At 32.5% G+C, this 21,020-nt stretch overlaps 2 protein-coding genes across 2 annotated transcripts in view; one reads left to right on the top strand and one right to left on the bottom strand.

The window, feature by feature from the left end:
- The window catches only part of LOC127714687 (uncharacterized), a 231,122-nt gene that overhangs the window by 138,584 nt on the left and 71,518 nt on the right, over positions 1-21,020 (top strand). The window lies entirely within an intron of this gene.
- On the bottom strand, positions 1,589-6,920 carry LOC127714696 (uncharacterized). The gene is made up of 6 exons (XM_052220764.1): positions 6,756-6,920; positions 4,793-4,869; positions 4,457-4,565; positions 3,015-3,091; positions 2,507-2,572; positions 1,589-1,815 (listed from the first exon to the last, which is right to left on the bottom strand). Exons 1-6 carry the CDS (start codon positions 6,848-6,850, stop codon positions 1,634-1,636), a joined length of 606 nt encoding a protein of 201 aa, XP_052076724.1. The 5' UTR covers positions 6,851-6,920; the 3' UTR covers positions 1,589-1,633.

Raw genomic sequence — 21,020 nt, 5'->3', positions numbered from 1 at the left:
TGTTGAATAATCAGTCGTACTCACTTTAATTGGGGAGTAAACTAAAGATGAGTTGATACATGGCTTCCTAGACCATTCCTTGTATTGTGTAGAGTTGAACATACTGAGAATTGCACTCTTCATTGGGTTATTGGGAATTTCTCCAAGAAAAACTGTAGTTGTGATATTTATGAGAAAGAAAAATGTAACAACTTAATAACTTTGATATAATCATATACTGGAAATAGTTTTAGCAAGGGGAGGGAGTGGTCCAGTCTCCCCTTGTGGAGCTTCATGTATGGTTGATGCATAGACTTTTAGATGTCCCACTCCAATCGGTGCTTCCTTTGGGACCCCTGGTCCCCCTTTGTCAAAATTCTGGATCCTCATCTGTTTAGGATTAATTTTTTACTAGAACTAAACTTTGCATTAACATATTCAAACTAAGTGCTTAAGTACTTTTTCTGAAAGTACGGTTGGTTGCGACTCATCTGGATCTTGTTAGTAATTCCATACAATTAAATATGAAATTACTTACAAGAACCAGATGGGGGCAACCAGCCATACACTTACAGAAATGTTTATCTTCGATTGGATTAAAAACTGGTAATGGTTGTGAAATTCAACTAAAAAAATGTTTAAATAACATTCAAACTCAGGCAAAATGAGATCGGATTCTTTGAAATCCTTACCGGGCCAAGCAACAATGGGTGATCCACCTTATAAAATAAGAAAATAGAGTTCAACAGGAGATGCAGAACTATACTGTTATTTTTTAATGTAACTCTAAAATTTTCAAACGAAAACCTTTTTCAAGCTGTCATGAATATTTTTGTTTGATATTAATCAAAAGTGGAACAGTATGAAAAGAATTTCTATAAAAATATCTCGTTTATTTTAGATTTTTCTGAATTCATTTATTATTTTACATCTTTTATTAAAAAGTCTAATATGAAACATGTACTATACATTGTATAAAGGTCTCACCATAACTTCCTAAATACAACAATTTTAATTGCTGTCTAAAAACAAAGCCCATTAAGTGTTTGACACTTGTTGGATAAACGTGAGATGGATTTTTCGAATGTTGGAGTAATGTGAAAAAAAAACAATTTGATATCGATCAATATGAACGCTCTTTATCTAATTGTTATAGCAATTACACCAAAACATTGTGATTGGTTTAAAACGTACTAAACAATGGAAATTCAACCAATGACGTAACGTTATTTTCATTTTGGTGAGATCACCCATAGTCCTTTTGGATTTCAAAGAGGCAAATTGTCGAGATTCGGTAAAATTTTATGTAACGGAAAAGACATAAAATCTCTTCATGCACTTGAAAAATACAAAGTTAAGGAACATTGTATTCGGAGTTCAGTATTTTTGTGATTTTACTTTTTGTTTGTATTGCTATCCTTATCCCGAAGTCACATCAAGACCCCCGAAGCAAAACTACACACCTCCACGCAAGGCTAAAACGAGCCCTTATCGCAAATTTCGTCAGAGTATGCTAGATGTCAACCCCGCTTGATTGTTGCGCTGAAAAAGATTGACACGGTATAATATCATCTATTTACAGACTTTTATCAGGCAAAGAATCAACAAATAGTGTTAGATTATTTATTCTTGCATGCATATATTTGCATCTTGATTATAAAACTGTTATGTATTGCTCGCTTTGAAAGTTTTGAGTGTTTTGAATTTGTTGGACTCTTATATTCTTCTTGCATCTTCTTTTGCTGCGGTAAATTAAACGTACAACACCAACTGTCACTATTAATGTTACTAATCCTGCACATATAATATAAATAAGAACAGCCTTGATCTGCATACCTAAAATAACGAATATTCTATAAGATTTACAAACAGTTTATCTATTAATAAATCAGAAAACAAAAAGATGTGCTATACCTGAAAATAATTTGTTTGAAAATTATAACATTGAAAGGTTTAGTATCTTAGTTTTCTCTATGAAGCTTTGCAAGTAACGCATTACGATATCATCCTGAATATGTATAAAATATTTGCACACGACCTAAAGCAAAGTTTTAAAATGTAGGGTTTTAACTACGTTGGCTACCCTACATTTGTATTTGTATGACAAAAATACAAAACAATCGTGTGCATAAATTGAGAATTGAGGTATGTGTCAGTGTGAAGCAACCATAAGACAAAAAAATCAGTTTTAGTATAATTTAAAATGAATAGAATTTATCGACTAAAAATGTATATAGTCAAAATGAACGTAGCATTTATTTCTGTCAAAACCGAGAGCATTATTTTGTTATCCTCCGTTCACAATAGTCAACAGGGAACGGTACCATTCAAGTGGTAGTAATATAAATAAATATATAATACTGATTTATGTGTGTATATAATTCTATCCTTATCTTATTGTATTTTTATTAAGATCTTGTTGAAAAAGAACTTCGTGCTCGTAAGGTGTTAGATAAAGAATTGGAAAAAATACTGTGAACATAAAGTTGTGAAAATTAACAGTTCTGAGAAACACAATAAAACTTACCTTCCAGTGTGTCATTTTTTGGACTTTGAACTGTTGTCTTTGGGTATGTCAATGGTAACGAACTTGCTAGTAATAAGTAAAAAATCGGTTAATGTTTGGAGAAGTTAATTTTAATTTTCATGAAGTTGTATAGCTAGCATTGTTAATTTTTTTTAAGGCTTAAATTTTTTTCAAGTTCATTTTAAATTCATCTCTTTGAAAAGTGGTTATTGTTGGGTTTTTTTATCATTGATATTTTTTTTTTTTTTTTTGCTTTTTAGTTTGAGTGCTTAGGTTCTTTGTTATTCTATTCGATTATCTGTTTCCTGATTTGCCTATTTTACTTTTCTAACGTTCGATAAAAGGAGAGTGATATAAATGTATAATATATGAGATTGCAACTTAATATTGGTAAACCAAAAATAAAAATATAGAGTTTTGGAAATATTTGTGTGCGTTGTGTAAGTTTCTCTTCTGCTATAAATACATTTTAGACATTTGAATTTTATGTCGAGCTGCATTAATTTACCTTCACTTTGGTATACATATTCAGAAATATGACTAGATGTGCTCAAATACATCACGCATCCTATCACATTATCACACCTTTAGTGAAAAGAAAAGAACACAACATTTTTAACAGAAATCTGTATAAAACATACAATATCGACAAACGATGCAGTGGCGGATCCAGGGGGGAGGGGGTTGGAACCCCCCCCCCCCCCCCCATCCCCTTTTTTTTACGATCAATGCATTTGAATGGGGACATATAGTTGGAACCCCCCTTTTATCTTGGGTTGGGAACCCCCCCCCCCCCCCCCCCCTTTTAAAAATGGCTGGATCCGCCCCTGCGATGTCATTTATTATGTTATGCATACTACATCTCCCCTTTTTCATTTAATAATTATTAATCATAATAACAAGCAAACTGTCAACAAGTATAGGTTTTTGAATTAATGTCACTTAACCAAGGAGCTTAGTAACTCATTGAACCATCTTATCATTCCGACTTACGTCTGACAAATTTAGTTGCAATCATAGAATAGACTATTTGATATCACAGAAAAAATAAGGACTTGGTGTGAACTATTGTGGAAATGAGATGTGGTATGATTTCCAATGAGACAACTATATCATCCACAAATGACGTAGATGACAGCAATCATACTATTAGGTTCTTTACGGCCTGCAACAATGAGAAAAAATCCATACCGTATAGTCCGCTATAAAAGGCCCATGCATGAAAAATAGGAAACAAGAAAACAAGAAAACTAACGGACTAATTTATATTAATTTAAGGATGTACATAGGTTAGGTTTAGGAATTTTTGTCATATATTCGGACTCCTTGGGTTTTTTCCTACGATACAGGGTAAAATATTTTGCCCCATATCTCCCTCTTTTCTTTTCAGAGAAGACTTCAACAGCTCATAAAAGGGTCATTACCAAAATTTAAGCCGATTCTAGATTTTTTATCTTACGATTTGAGACCCAAATAATGCCAATGCTAAATATAAGGTAAAAGTCCGAGTCAGCCTTTTCCCGCCATTTTAAATAAATCAAATATCTCAAAAAGGAGTTCCGTAACCTATCAATATTTTTAGTTTATTTTGTTCCTTAACTAATCCTCTTCTGACATATAGTATCAATTTTAAATTCTAGATTTTTTTAATTTCACCTTACTACATCCTTCATTTACGAAAAACAAATATGACAGACATGAACCTACGACAATCACTAAATTACGGGCTCCTGATTTGGGGCAGGCACATAAAGAATATAGTGGGTTCAAACATGTTCTAAGCGTTTAAACCTCCCATTGACCTGGGACAGTGGCGTAACAGCACCACATAAGTACAAACTGTAAATACAGTTGCAATTGTATAGCATGTGGTTGCTACCACCTAATAGGTATTATAGAAGGGTACTATGCATTGTTGTTGATCTTCATGTTTTATACAGTTACATGTACCTCTGTGTTTCTGTACATTTGCATTTCTCTGTACATCGTTGTCCGTACGAATTGTCTTGGCATGGTTTGCAAGGTTTATTTTTTGTAGATGTTAATCCAGTTTGGCATTCTGGTAAATTAAAAATATAATACGATAAATGTAATTTAAGAAAATGATGCACACAAAAAATATGAATAGTGAATCTGAATATGTCTTGATGCAATGCTCTTGAAACTGAACTGTTCCTCGCGAAATTACCAACAATTTCTGGTTGTTTACCATGTTGTACAAACAGTTTCATCAAATTTTTGAATTGTTTATAAATAGGGAAAACACCAGTGTATCTTAAAACTTACCCACACACTTTCCGTCGCTGTGTTCGTAATTGGCACAACAAAAGAAATCAATATCGTGTATAGGTGAGATGTGTCCTCTGTAAAATAAAAGAAATTAAAAAAAAAAAGAAACAGCAAATACTGTATTGAAAGAACAATGAAACTGAACTCCCTGTATGATAAACAAATAAAACATTTCCGTTGTTCAAATAAGGGCGTTTGATTACATCTTACATTAGGTTCACAATATTCTTCTTTTTGTAAAACACTTTTCTTCATGTATGATGTGAGTTTGTTTCTTTCCCAATGGCTTCCCATTGTTTGGTGATTTTTCTAAGACACAATATCTAAGCATTCATTAGTAAATTTAATAAATATGATAATAATGCAATGTTCGTGACAAATCGAGAACATCGGAGGCGGTTTTATTTAGATATAGCAATCTCGTTGTCTTCAAAGTGCTTATGACAGATATCTCAGTCTCTATTAGAATGGATAGCAACATTTCTAGATTCAATGAGGTTTAGAGCTGTATTATCCTGAATTGGAACTTCGTATTTTTTTTCAGAACGTATGTTGATCTCTATGCTAAAATTTGTTTGGAGTTATTAATTTCCCGTTTTCACGTTGAAAGATCTATACGATTGGACATTGTTGTGGTTCACGCGTACCTACTAAAATTTATAAGATTCAAAATATTCTAATGTTCAATACACATGTCAAATCGATTCAAAATCAATTAATCAATTGCAATTGTAGAAAATCATTCAACAAATAATGAATAAATTAACTAAATAAATACCTACTTCGCGGACTGTGACATGGTCTGCTTACTAACTACTCGTCAGAAGTAGTTCTGACCAATGGAGCGTAATTATAAAAAACAACTATCATAAAAGTACATGCATATGTACATTTAGAATATAGCAAAGTGCTCTCGACCAATGAAAGTGTAGAATTTGGTGTTCCTTAATTGTGAAGAATGAATGTAAATCATGTTCTTAGTAAGGGATTATCCTTTTGTTTAGTCCTATTTACAGTTCAAAACAAAGAATTTCTATAAATGAGTTACAACTGCCCGGAGCACATTTATTAGGATTATTGCAGAGGTGGGTTATTGATTGAAGGTTGAATTTTGAAACAAACAAAAAAAAAATATAAAATAAGTTTGAAGTTTACTTGTGCAGTACAATTGATACCGTTTGTGTTATTATGCGAATATTTATAACTTTCAAATTACAAAAAAATAAGCATTTGCTAAAGAGAAGAAAAAGAAAAAACTTTTAAATAAATTAAACCAACTTTTGAATTTCCCATTAAAAGCATTTTCATTGAACATTTAAACTCTGACTAGTTAATTAAGTAGTATTTGATGTAAAGAGCTGGAATAAAATTGGCTGTGCAATACAATTTGATTTTGAATTTATTAAATTGAACTGTAAATAAACAAAAAGATAATTCCTCACTGAAATATTACATAATTTACACACATAGTCACAATTTCTACCATTTCATTGTAACGTTGTGTCATCTAACGTCTAAAACACAAATTATTAAAATTTCCCAATATAAAAGTTAGTCCTTACATCACTAAGATCACTACATAAATGAAATGCCTAAAAGGGAAGTCATCCATTAATTATAAACTTTGCACTGACAATGAAACAAATTCTTGAATAAAAGCAATCAGGAGATCTTTTAAGCCTTGAGCACTTTACAATATTCTAAGTTTGTAAGAGAATGATAATCCCTTTCATCATGATAAGTACTCGCTTACGCTCGTACTTAATCATGAAGAAAGGGATTATCATTCTCTTACATATACGTAGTTTCATAGTAGACTTAGCGATCGACCTTCGTCTCTTTGGTACTATCTTCGCAACACGATAAAAATATAAAATGTACAGATAACTACAGAGCAATTAAACTCTTAAATCGAAATGTGTGATTCTATGAATTTTACAAATTACCCTGAAACACTTACGTTTTATTGTTTTCCCGGAAACATCTACCATCTTTACATACGGTGTAAATAAAGATATCAAAAAGAAGTAAAAGCGAACGACTATCTAACACCATAATTACAGAGTTAACAGGAAGTTTTTCAAAGTAAAGGTTATGTTTCTATTTTATCCATCATGTTTTACATGTATAAGGAAGTATCTTATTTAATCCGGAACATAACAGTCCATTGTATGGAGGACAATTAGAATAATTAAAATTGAACTCAGTAAATATGTACAAAGTTAATAAAACTTATTTCCGACAAAAACATAATTTGGTTTTGTGAAAATTAATTTGTTGAAGACTTTGTGACCTATAATTTGTTATATCCATATCATTTGAACTATGGTAAAAAGTCTCATTGGCAATAATTCCACATCTCCTTATTTTTAATTTTTTATATTCATCCGAGAATAAAAGCAAATAAAAAAAACCAAGTTGAAATCCCAAAGACTTATCAGTCAAACACAAGAGTTTATGTTTTGAAATTGAGTGTATAGAATTGTACAGATGATTGGTAAGGGTCATATACATATACATTATGTAACAATGTTTTAGATTTTAACGAGAGAAATTTATGTATTACTGAAAAATTATTACACCAGGGTTTTCGATATCACAAACTAGTCAAAACATTTACTAAATTTTATCATCGGTATAAGGACATCATTCGTAAATATAGCTCAACATGCAGACTTCTTATACGTTCAGGTATTTCACATCCAATTTTTTATGGAAATATTCTTTATAAAGCACAAAAATGTCAGTATTCACCTCTGAAACTAACAAAACCTTTAAATAGACTTATTAAGAAGGGATATAGTTACGATAAAGTTGTCAGGTCATTAAAGATTGCATATTTTGGCGTTAATATTGAATCACTTATAGGGTCTTTGCATCGACACTAAACACATTTATTTAAAAACCAGTTGTTGGCATGACACGGGTTATGTTCTTCTCATATATGTTATGATGGTATGATACTTAACCCCTAACGGGAAGGATTGTGCCTGATATTCATATGATGAAGACATAATCTTTCAATCAGTTTAATTGAAGTCTGGAGCTGGCATGTCAGTTAACTGCTAGTAGTTTGTTGTTATTTATGTATTATTGTCATTTTGTTTATTTTCTTTGGTTACATCTTCTGACATCAGACTCGGACTTCTCTTGAACTGAATTTTAATGTGCGTATTGTTATGCGTTTACTTTTCTACATTGGCTAGAGGTATAGGGGGAGGGTTGAGATCTCATAAACATGTTTAACCCCGCCGCATTTTTGCGCCTGTCCCAAGTCAGGAGCCTCTAGCCTTTGTTAGTCTTGTGTTATTTTTAATTTTAGTTTCTTGTGTACAATTTGGAGTTTAGTATGGCGTTCATTATCACTGAACTAGTATATATATTTGTTTAGGGGCCAGCTGAAGGACGCCTCCGGGTGCGGGAATTTCTCGCTGCATTGAAGACCTGTTGGTGGCCTTCTGCTGTTGTCTGTTCTGTGGTCGGGTTGTTGTCTCTTTGACACATTCCCCATTTCCATTCTCAATTTTATTACAATTTCATCTTTAAAAGTTTGCATGTACCGAATAATTTGCTGTAGTATTGATCGGATGCAAATAAACAGAAGTGTCCTAGCAAGCATTAAATATCATAAGTCCGATATTGTAAAAACAGCAATTCCATGACCAAAAACGACGAAATGAAAACCACAATAACAATCACATAGAAAAAATAAAGACTGAGCAACACGAACCCTTTTAAAAACGGGAGGGGTGGTAAACGATACTAACCGTTCACTACTAGGGGTTCTGGCACAGTGGTAGTAAAACAAATATACTTTATGTTTTTAATTTTTTCTTTTTAGAAATTAAAAAGCGGGTTGGTGAGGAATTAAAAGTAAGACATTAGGGAAAGAAAGACTACCTCGTAACCAAAGATATCGACCAAATTACGAACAATAGTTACACTAGTAGTCAACAAATAGTACACAGAAATCAAACGATTTTATTGGAATCTAATCTATTATACTTAGTTGTTATCATGTATGGCTCTATTTCTATTCCGCCGATTATATGTAAATCAAACCTACTGAAGTGCTCTTCTGGATTAGTTTCATCGTAAACTGAATATTCAGAAACCCAAGGAATTCTGACTTTCCAATTAAAAATATCACGTCTCAGCTTCATTTTGTAAACTTTTGTTATTTCTGTCCATTTTTTCAACTTTAACTTTCAAATTAATCTCAAATTCTGTTTTCGTGACCTCAGTATCTTATTTGATAACATAACGGCCTGACATGACATGCTGAACAAATGCTCGTTTTATACTTTTATACTTTTATCATTTATGATTTTTTTTAAATAGTTTCAATTGTTGTCTATACCTTATATCTTTATCTTCGGGTCCTTAGATAAGCGAATTGCTTCTACTGACCCCTTCATCTTTGAATGTCGTAATGCAATTTCTCATCGCATAATAATATATTTATATATATTATACTTATCAAAAAATAAAACTTATTTATGTGTGCGTAGCTTAACAATTAACACGAAAATATAAATTTATACGGGTTCCAATTTTCGCCATTTAAAGCTGACTTAAAATTATTGAAAGTCTTTGCCGTCACTGTTAAATCTGACAGGTTATTCCACTGATCCACTACTCTAATTGAACAAGACAGTATTTAATATATGTGTCGTCTTACACTGTTTCTTAAATAGTTTTAAAGAGTGACCTCTAGTATTATTAGATGGTGCTAAAGTAAAAAGGTTCATCCGGTTGATATCATCTATACCATGTAACGCTTTGTAGACTTGTATCATGTACATGTATTGCTTTGTAGTGGGTCGTCTGTCTTCTTTTCGGATGTAGAGTTTTTGCATCGTTCTATAGATTTTCACATATTGTCGTAATCTTCTATGATGAAAATTACTTCGGTACTCTTATGGTTTCTATCCATGCACTCATACAACATCTTCTTATATCTATTTGAATGCATTAAAACAAATTTTAAAAATACGTGTATTTTTTATCACCATTTTGTAGTATTTTACATACAGAATTTCAATATTCATCATATTTCGTAATCTAGAAGTCTTTTTCAAGTTTGCCTTTTTAGTCTATTCTAAAGTTTTTATAGCATTATTTTTCAATAACGAAAAGGAGAAGGACATGCTATTTCAGTTTTCGGACAGGAATAAATTAAATATGAATATAGGAGATGCGGTATGATTGCCAATAAGACATCTATCAACCAGAGTCCAATTGACATTGATGTAAGGGAAATATCCATTTAACTCTGGAGAGGGTTATGATTTTTTTTCTATAAAAAGATTCCCAACTTTGAAGAAATAAATATTTTGATCAACTTGAACAGTTCTCAAAAATAAATTGTCAAACGAGATAACCAACAGTCTGACAGAACAATTAACAGATAGCAACCAAAAACAACCAATCAATTAGAGACGCCTAATTTGGGACTGGCATATAAAGAATATGTAGGGGTCAAGTATATTTGTAAGTGCTCAATACATCATCTCACCTTGGACAATGGCGTAACAGTACAACATCAGAACAAATTGTAAAAATAAATTTAACTTGATAGTATTGCTTTACTTAACATATTCGAACGAAAAACAAAAACATAGTTTTAGAAAATCATGACCATTTGCAATGCCAAGATATAAATTAAAAGTATTGACGGGATATAGGACCTTAAGTTTTTATAACTGTATAACAATATAATGCTCATATTTAGGTAATATGCTTTAATGTAGCAAAACAAAATCAATGTTAGTACAGGTAATGCAATGTTCAAAGATCTTACTACGATGTTAAATCTATTAACCTTTAAGAATAAGTTTATTTGAAAGATCAATGAGTTCACATGAATGGTCATATCTAAGTTAACGTGCTCTATAAACAACACCAACGTAAAAATTAGAATTCAAATTATTTTTGAAGCCCCATGTTTATTACGGGCAAAGGTCAATGATTGATTTTCAACACACACAAGGTGTTCTTCTGAATTTTTGTGTCTTTGGGTTGCTGTCTCATATAACATCTCCAGTGATTTCCATTGACATAAAAAAGATTGTCTTTCTTTTTCGTTTGAGGAGGATAGGAGGGACTAAATAAATAATTCAAACTGTGGATATACATTTATAGGTAAATTAGATATATATTTATCTTAAGTATCATTTTGAAAATGTGTGTAAAAGAGAAAACATTTAAACCATTTCTGGTAAGGTAATCTCTCAAGATAATTGATCATGTCAAGATGTAACATCTTTTATTTAAATGTATATATTTTTGAGAGTGGTTTTAACAAGTTGTCAATGAATATTATGGACGTTCATTGCATACTTAGTATATGTAAGAGAATGATAATCCCTTTCTTCATGATTAAGTACGAGCGTAAGCGAGTACTTATCATGATGAAAGGGATTATCATTCTCTTACAAACTTAGAATATTGTAAAGTGCTCAAGGCTTAAAAGATCTCCTGATTGCTTTTATTCAAGAATTTGTTTCATTGTCAGTGCAAAGTTTATAATTAATGGATGACTTCCCTTTTAGGCATTTCATTTATGTAGTGATCTTAGTGATGTAAGGACTAACTTTTATATTGGGAAATTTTTATAATTTGTGTTTTAGACGTTAGATGACACAACGTTACAATGAAATGGTAGAAATTGTGACTATGTGTGTAAATTATGTAATATTTCAGTGAGGAATTATCTTTTTGTTTATTTACAGTTCAATTTAATAAATTCAAAATCAAATTGTATTGCACAGCCAATTTTATTCCAGCTCTTTACATCAAATACTACTTAATTAACTAGTCAGAGTTTAAATGTTCAATGAAAATGCTTTTAATGGGAAATTCAAAAGTTGGTTTAATTTATTTAAAGTTTTTTCTTTTTCTTCTCTTTAGCAAATGCTTATTTTTTTGTAATTTGAAAGTTATAAATATTCGCATAATAACACAAACGGTATCAATTGTACCGCACAAGTAAACTTCAAACTTATTTTAATTTTTTTTTTTTTTTTGTTTCAAAATTCAACCTTCAATCAATAACCCACCTCTGCAATAATCCTAATAAATGTGCTCCGGGCAGTTGTAACTCATTTATAGAAAGTCTTTGTTTTGAACTGTAAATAGGACTAAACAAAAGGATAATCCCTTACTAAGAACATGATTTACATTCATTCTTCACAATTAAGGAACACCAAATTCTACACTTTCATTGGTCGAGAGCACTTTGCTATATTCTAAATGATGTTATTTGTAAAAAATCGTGGTAAGATTAAAGTCACTGATAGATCAAATACTGTCTGCACATATACCCTAAGACTTTACACCAAGGATTTGAATTGAAATATGAATATATAATCATTGGATGTCCCATCCAACAGTTAGACCAGTGCTTACATTTGAGGTGTGGGTCATCCATTAAAATTAGCTGGTTGTCCAAAATCGCACATACGAATATGGACTTTAAATTCAATGCTCTGTGTAAGAAAATACCATGCTGTCTATGGGTTATAAGAAATACGACTATAATTCCTGATCTTTGAATGGATCGTGCAAGACCTATTGCAGACCTAAGCCAATCGTCATTATACTATTGCATGTGTTTTCCATATGTCTATCTATAATTCGATGTACTAGTATATCGATGGTTGGTTAGAAGGTATTGAATTCAAAAATACGCACTGAATCTTAATACTTTAAAACGAACACATGCCTTATTTATTGCATCTATGCAACGTTTGATACGTTTATGTATTTTATAAATTAAATTTGAGAGCTTTAGTTCGTGACCACGAAATTGACAGCCAATGAAATATTTGTTGTTTGGCCGTCAAGAGAACAACAATCAACCACTCCTGTAAAACAAGAGAAGATTATTAAGAGTCGACGAGTTAGGCCTACATAATTTCCTGAGAGAGAAAAAAAAATACGCCAGTCCCCTCGTATATCAAATTCTAACTCAAAATGTGTTTGGTCTTTTTTTATCCTGTATACTGACAACTTTGTCAATGACAATAGTCATCTTTGAATTTCTTTTTCTCTGAGAATAAACCTTTGAAAAATATTCCAGATCCAAATATTCTACTTCCCTGCAACCCACAAAAATGTCTTCTGAATTGTCTGTTTTATTACAGACTGGAAATAATAGCTTTGAATATTCGAAATTTTGCTTAGGTTGGACATCATCAACTGTCAGAATTAATTGCTGGTAGGGATGAATATAACCATCGTTTGAAGTGACGTTTGTTTCTGACGATTCACTAGAACTACGGTCTGTCGTATTAGATGACAGAACAAAAGAATTTCCATCAAGCATTTCTTCAATTTCTTCATAATCAGTCATTTCGTTGCCTTCATTGTAATTATCAAGATTTTCAGATACGGTATTGTTTGCTTGAACATTCAAATTTGAATTCATTTGGATTGAGCTGTTTATCATCTGGCTGTATGTTTTAAGACGTTTCCAATACAATAATGCACCAAGAACGACCAGGCATATTATTACGAATATAACTCCAAGTACATAAATCCTGAATATATGATGATTTGAACCATCTACAATAGAAAAGTGATTAAAGTTATAGGAGTAATACACGTACTTACGACATAGTGAGATTCACAAAGTTCTCATACACCTCGTAAGTGGTTGTCTTTCGTTTTGTTTAACATTTATGTCATGCATATATATATATATATATATATATATATATATAAACTGTTGTTTAGAAGTTGATGTTGATTATACGGACTCTGTTTAATTCATTCACAATGATTTTTTGGGACGAATTTTAGAGCTTCCAAAATTAATTAGTCTCTAGCATTGGATATTCATTGAAGTTCATGCGTCTCCTTTAAATCATACATTAGAACATAGCAATCGTGTTACATTTGTAAATAACGTGATAGTGACATCATAAAAGCAAGTATTACATTATGATAATGTCAGCTGTCAAATATGTCGTGGCAAGTAATTGCTTTTTTATTATAATCATAAGCACGTACAGGAATCAAAATCCAACTTAAGATCATTTAAAAGTCTTACTTATTTACCAGCTTTCGATCCAGAATAATGTTTTCTTGTGATGATCTAAAGGTTTGCTACCTTAAAAAGTAAGCGTTATTCTGGAATAAATGATAACTAATAAGATTATTCGAAATATTTAACCACATATAATAATATATATATTTTTTTTAAATGAAATACTCTTGGCTTTTCAAAACATATGCATGTAGGGTTTATTACTGTTTTAAAATTTATGAAGAGTTTTTATATTATTTCGCGGTCTTTTACAGTTAATTTACCTTTTGGGCGAACTTGTGTAAATACCGCATACTCTGTTACATTTTGCTCTTCAACCGATGTAAGGAAATTCCCAGATACTGTTGCTGCAGCTGACGTGATATAAGTTGATGCTACAATGTTTTGTATGATCTTTTAAATAATTTGACTAGATATTATCCAGTTTCAAAATCACATTCCAAACGCAGGTATACGGATTATTTCGCTTGTAAATAATGTCTTTCAAACATTAGCTGCGGATTTTAAGAATCTGATATTTAATTTGTCTGTCTCAGATTATATTTCCTAGTGATACTTCCATGTAATAATTGTGTGCTAGCTGTATGGAATAAAATTATATACTTAATGTCTTTCTGGTTTTATTGACAGGTATACTAGGATCCTTACTCACAAAGTGGTTTTTTTCCGATTTCCTGTTATGTATGAAAATTGAGAATAAAAGAGAAAACGAACATTAAACAACAAGAATGCAAGCGTTGCCATGATAAGCATACCCAATTCGTGAACCAAAGTACCAGAAAAAAAAGGTGTGGGTGTCTTATAGATCCGAACACTTGCTACCACTCCAAACTGTTGATCTGCTGACCAAATATAAAGTCATTTTCTTCAGTAGTATTAGAGAAATGCGTGACAAATTTTGTTATGAGCATTTAACATATCAAAATTTTCAAAGGATCGGCAAAAAGTAAGTAGGTATCCATCAGATCCGAAAAGTGCTCTAATTGGAGGAGGGGGATAGGCGTCTGCTCAATGCTAGGCGGTGTTGCCATAGAAATGAGAAGTGAAAAGTATACTAGTAGGTTCTAGTCCAGGTCGGAGAGGAAGTAAAGAATCAGATCTCTAATATTGTTAGGTTGATTTTCTAGGCACTTTATATACATATATATATATATATATATATATATATATATATATATATATATATATAAGTCTAGAGATTTGCACAACGATACTAATATAAGATGGTATTATACGAAGATGTTGTTAATAAATCGTGTTGACAAATATTTCGGCTTAACAAATAGCCTTCTTCGGTGTCAATTATTTTAACAATACTGATAATATGTATAAAAATAGCTCAATAATACAGGTAAGTTTTGGTCTATTGATTTAATCCAAAATCCTGAACATCATAATATAAAACAAAACTCAATACTCAAATATACGTGACTGTGTATATTTACAACCCAAAATGAGTGAAAAATAAAACTTAGTATTTTTTATTGATGCCGTTTGGATGATGCACATTTAGTTCCTTTATCCAAAAGCTTTCCCGAACCTGTCGCTGGGCATCACTCCAGTGAATGTTCTGTTCAATCACTAGGATCTTCATGCGGTTAAAGTCATCAAGTGTGTGACCAGACTGTCTGAAATGCTGAGAAACTGGGAGAAGTGGCTTCTTAGAGATATCACTCCTATGGCCATTGAGGCGTTTGTGGAAAGGCTGCTTTGACTCACCAACATATTGGAGGCCACAAACCGAACATTCTAGAATGTAAATAACATTCATACTTTTGCAGTTAACATTGCAAAATATCTTATAGTTATTTTCGGTTGCCTTACTGTGAAAAGTTGATGAGTGATGCATCTGTAGGCAGCATTTGCAGCGTTTTTCATCACACGAACGACATTCTCCAGAAGTACTTCTATTATCAGACACTTCAGCCCGCACCAGCAGGTTACGCAGACTATTGGGTTGCCTAAAAGCTATCATGGGAGGCTCGGGAAAAATCTTGGATAGTTTGGAATTCTTTTCAACTGTTTTCCAATGCTCACGAATGACACCGAAGCTGTTTTTGAGAAATGGGTGGTAAGTAAGAACACATGGAGTCCTTTTATTTTTCTTTTTATATTTGTATTCTAACAGTTTACTCCTTGGGATAGTTTCCGCTTTCTGAAAGCCTTTTTGGATAGTTTTGTGTTTGTAGCCCCTTCTCTTCAAGCGGGTTTCGAGTTGACGTAGTTGTTTTTTAGTTGTTTCTGAGTTGGAACATATTCGCTTGACTCTGAGTGCCTGACTGTACGGGATGCTCTTAGTACAATGAGCAGGATGGCAACTTTTAGGGGACAGATATTGGTGAGTGTCAGTAGGCTTAGAATATAGATCAGTGGATATGATGCCATCTGTGAGCGAGCTGGAGGTATCGAGGAAGGTGATTTTGGATTTAGATTTCTCATGAGTAAATTTGATACTTGGATGTATGTTGTTGGCATGAGTGATGAATGTATCTAAATCCTCGTCACTTTTATTCCATTTCATATCCACATCATCTATAAATCTAAACCAGGAAAGCGGTTTTTCGATGGAAGATTCAAGGAGTTGTTTTTCTAATTTGCCCATAAATATGTTGGCATATGATGGAGCCATTTCGGTGCCCATAGCAGTTCCATTAACTTGCAGATAATGGTCTCCATCAAAAGTAAAGTTGTTGTTTTTGAGTACCAGCGTGAGCATTTTGACCAGGCATTCAGTAGGTGGATATTTCACTGGTCGGGAATTTCAAACTTCTTTACATGCATCAATGCCATCTGCATGTGGAATATTCGTGTAGAGGGAGGTGACGTCCATAGAGACAAGTGTCGTGTCGGAGGGGAGTGGATTTAAGGCCTGGAATTTTTTAAGATAATCGGTAGTATCTTTGATGTGAGATGGTAAGTCCTCAACATGTTGACGAAGATGGAAGTCAACGAATTCCGATATTTTTTCCGTCGGATGACCGTTCGCTGAAACTATAGGTCTTCCTGGGTTATTGGTCTTATGAATTTTAGGTAAAAGATAAAATCTGCCCGGTTTTGGATTTTCTGGTTTCAAATATTCTAGAGTCTTTTCATCGATGAAACCATCGTTGTGCATTTCTACCAAACTATCAGTTATTTCTCTGCTAAAAGATGTTGTAGGATCAGAGTCTAGTTTTTGGTAGAACCTTGCATCGCCAAGTTGTCGTTCAGCCTCTTGAATATAGGCAGATTTATCCATGACAACCACTGCACTGCCTTTGTCTGCAGGTTTAATGACGATATTGTCGTTAGATCGTAAGTTTTTCAGTGCAGTTCGTTCTTCATTGGTAAGATTGTCAAAAGGTTTATTGTTATTTCTTGTATTTCTAATAATGTCCGACTTAAAATTGTCAATAAATGATTCCAAGGTGGCATTTTTGCTCGGTTTAGGGATCCAAGTACTCTTTTTTTTGAAATATATATATATATACTCATTGTCAAGGAACGGACAAATATATAGCAAGTCCACATGTATAAAAGAAGAATATTTTGAATCAACGATTCATGTCTGCATGTATAAAAATTTGTAATGAAACAAAATGTCACAAAAAAGTTGTAGCTCTGTCTAATACACTTACTTTTAAAAGTGCTTTTAAAATTAGCTTCTGTAACTTGGTTTATCACATGAGTTTTTATCATAGATACGCAACCATATACATTATCGCATCTACAAAAAAAATATTACATATAAGCACAAAACGCTACTGAACATTTGTAAAAAGTGGTGTACAGATAACCGTTTCTTAGAAGACATCACATGGAACAGGTGAACATTAATTGTGAACGTAACATTACTTAAAATACATGGAAGACATATTCAAAACTGATTTCACCAACTATATGTGCATTCTATAGAAATTATCATACGTGTTTGTATATCTAGACAGTCAAAGCACACTCAATTTTATCAAATCACAAGTAAGAACAATACTTGGATTACACTTTGTATTTTATAAATTTAAACCTCTTTACATTCATGTATTTTGTATTGTAATAGTTTTATCTTCCGATCAGTTCTTCAATCAAGTATTTCTTTTTTGTTACACTTTTGAAAAACAATCTGATTAAAATCAGATCTTTCACTTCCGTTAGATTTGTAAATAGAACATCAAGGATCAGATTTTAGTCATTTTGTTGAAAACAAATCTCAGTTTATACCGGTTTAGTGGACGTTACGGGTTGGTAGTTCTTTAACTTTATTTCCATGTGTAGCTTTTTGCGACCTTTGTTTATCTTTTTTGTCTTGTCTCGTTTGCTTGTTCTACACCTAATGACCTTAATCATCATTGTGTAGTACCTTCTTTAAATGTATTAAAAGATATAATAAACAAATAAACAATTACATCGTATTTGTTATCCATTAAACTGTTCATATTTAATAGAAGAAGAAATATATGTATTAATAGTACGGAATTAAACACATGTATTTGTTTTGGTAAAACACGAGTGTTTGTTTCATCAACACGTGTTTTATAATAAATACATTGAACGTATTTAATGGTTTTCCAGTTGATGTAATTTGTCGCATTGCAGTTGTACAGTATGTATCTCCGAATCATACAGATATTCTAGGTATCTTAAGATTTGCCTCGTGTTTCTCGTATGCTTTCCATTTCCTATAAATTAAATCAAATTTACATATTGTAATTATTCAAAGCTCTGCCTTACGCTGAGAAGCATACTATGTACAACAGCCTTGCTTGTATTAAGACATCCTCTTACCCACACCCACACCCACCATCCCTCATCTAGACAGTCTTTTGTTCTTATGTGAAAAGTAATAGTTATTTATAATGCTTTATATTAACATTAAATTTCTTGTTTTGTAGATTGAAGTATATGTGTATGTTTGACTGAATGACTGCGATTGAGACTGTATATACATGTATGACTGTTTTATATATCTCGGTTGAGAATGAGCCGTAATGTTTTCAAGCAATACAATGAACTGATATTCTGGAACTTTTATACGTTCGATAATAAAAGTAAGCTACTCTCACAAAGCAGAGCTCATTTTTAGCTCACCTGGCCCACAGGACCAAGTGAGCTTTTCTCATCACTTGGCGTCCGTCGTTCGTCGTCTGTCGTTAACTTTTACAAAAATCTTCTCATCTGAAACTACTGGAACAAATTTAACCAAACTTGGCCACAATCATCATTGGGGTATCTAGTTTAAGAAATGTGTCCGATGACCCGGCCCGCCAACCAAGATGGCCGCCATGGCTACAAAAAAACATAGGGGTAAAATGTAGATTTTGGCTTATATCTCTGAAACCAAAGCATTTAGAGCCAATCTGACATGGGGTCAATTGTTCATCAGGTCAAGATTTATCTGCCCTGAAATTTTTTTTGACAAATCCGACAACCCAGTTTTGGTTGCTGCCCCTGAATTGGTACTTTTTTGTTTTTGGTTATTATCTTGAATATTATTATAGATAGAGATAAACTGTATACAGCAATAATGTACAGCAAAATAAGATCTACAAATAAGTCAACATTACCATACGTGTCTATTGACACCTTAAGGAGCTATTGCCCTTTAAAGTCAATTTAAACAATTTTTCGTAAATTTTTGTAATCTTTTACAAACATCTCCTCCTAAAACTACTGAGACAAATTTAACAAAACTTGGCCAAAATCATCATTAGGATATCTAGTTAAAAACATGTGCCCGATGACTCGGCCTACCAACCAACATGGCCGACATTGCTAAAAATAGAACATAGGAGTAAAATGCAGTTTTTGGCTTATAGTATAATGGTTGCATTATTTCATGCATAAATCGTAAACAAAAATATCAGGTGAGCGATACAGGCTCCTTGGAGCCTCTAGTTGATACATGTTTTGAGTTTATTGTATAAATAATGTATGTTCGTTGTAGCCTGGCAATCTTAAAGATAATACCTCTGATTTCGTTTACAACTACATTTATCAACACATCGGTTTCCGAATGTACCTCCTGAACATGGAACACATTGCGACCCAGCAGTAGATGTGAAACCAACCGGACATTCTAAATTAAATAAATGTGAATGCAAATTTGAAAAGTGTTAATTTGTTCAATTAATTTGTGATCACGTTCTCTCCTATAAATGTCCCAAGCTGCCATATATGTATTATAATTAGTTCATTATGAATGAATGACTATTGGACAAAAAATATTTCGAGAGGATGCTTTTAAATTTGTCATTGACATTCAGACTTTCGTCTATTCGTATTTCAAAATCGCCAATGTATTTCCTGTCCTAAAATTCAATTCAAATTAATCTGACGCCAGTGAAATTGGAACATCCTTCCGCACCACATGGATTTTTACGCGTTAAAAAATTATAACAATTCAAACAGTTCTTAAAATTGTATGATCAAATTCCCCTGAGTTTGTTTCACACCCTGGCTCAAAATGAAAATAGTCTAAATAGATAATATACTAATAAGCTTCTCAACAATTTCAGATACATTATATCTTAAATAGAAAGAAAGTTGGGTGTTTTTTTCAACGCTCTGCATTGTTGTTGAAGAAAGTTTCTATATTGTATTGCAAAGTTTACATGTTTTGTTAATATTTTACATTAAGGATATCCAAAACCAAAACTTATAATAGTGAGAGTGGACAGCAAATGAAAAGGGGGGGGGGGGGGGGGGGGGTGGGGGGGGGTGGGGGGGGGCTACAAAAAAAAATAAAACATCATAAGTTAAAAATAGTACCAGGGCTAAAAGATCAAATATACGAACATACAATTGAAACAGACAATACACTATACTAAACAGAAAACCAAAAAATTACCAACACAAACAATGAAAACGGGTTAAAATCAGGAGATCCAAAAGGCTAAGCAGTTTCTGCTCCCATAGTGGCACCCTTCGTGTTTCATATTGCGCAAATAAAAAAAAATCATGTGACAAGTCAAATTCTGTGATAGCATAAACGATAATTAAAAGACAGGATTGTTGCACAGAAAAGTGGATCATAGCAGTGGCCATTTGTAGCACAGTCATTTCACAAGTATAGTTGATATTTCTTTCTAATTCACTTGTTTAGATGATATCTATGTGAGGTAGGATATGCTTACCCTTCCGTACCACCTGAAATCACCCCCGAATTTGATGAGCTTCGTGTTGCTTAGTCTTTAGTTT

The sequence above is a fragment of the Mytilus californianus genome, unplaced genomic scaffold (assembly GCF_021869535.1).
Source record: "Mytilus californianus isolate M0D057914Y unplaced genomic scaffold, xbMytCali1.0.p SCAF_9, whole genome shotgun sequence".
NCBI lineage: Eukaryota > Metazoa > Mollusca > Bivalvia > Mytilida > Mytilidae > Mytilus > Mytilus californianus.
Note: the sequence above shows the minus strand (reverse complement) of the source record. Positions and strands in the feature narration are given on the sequence as shown.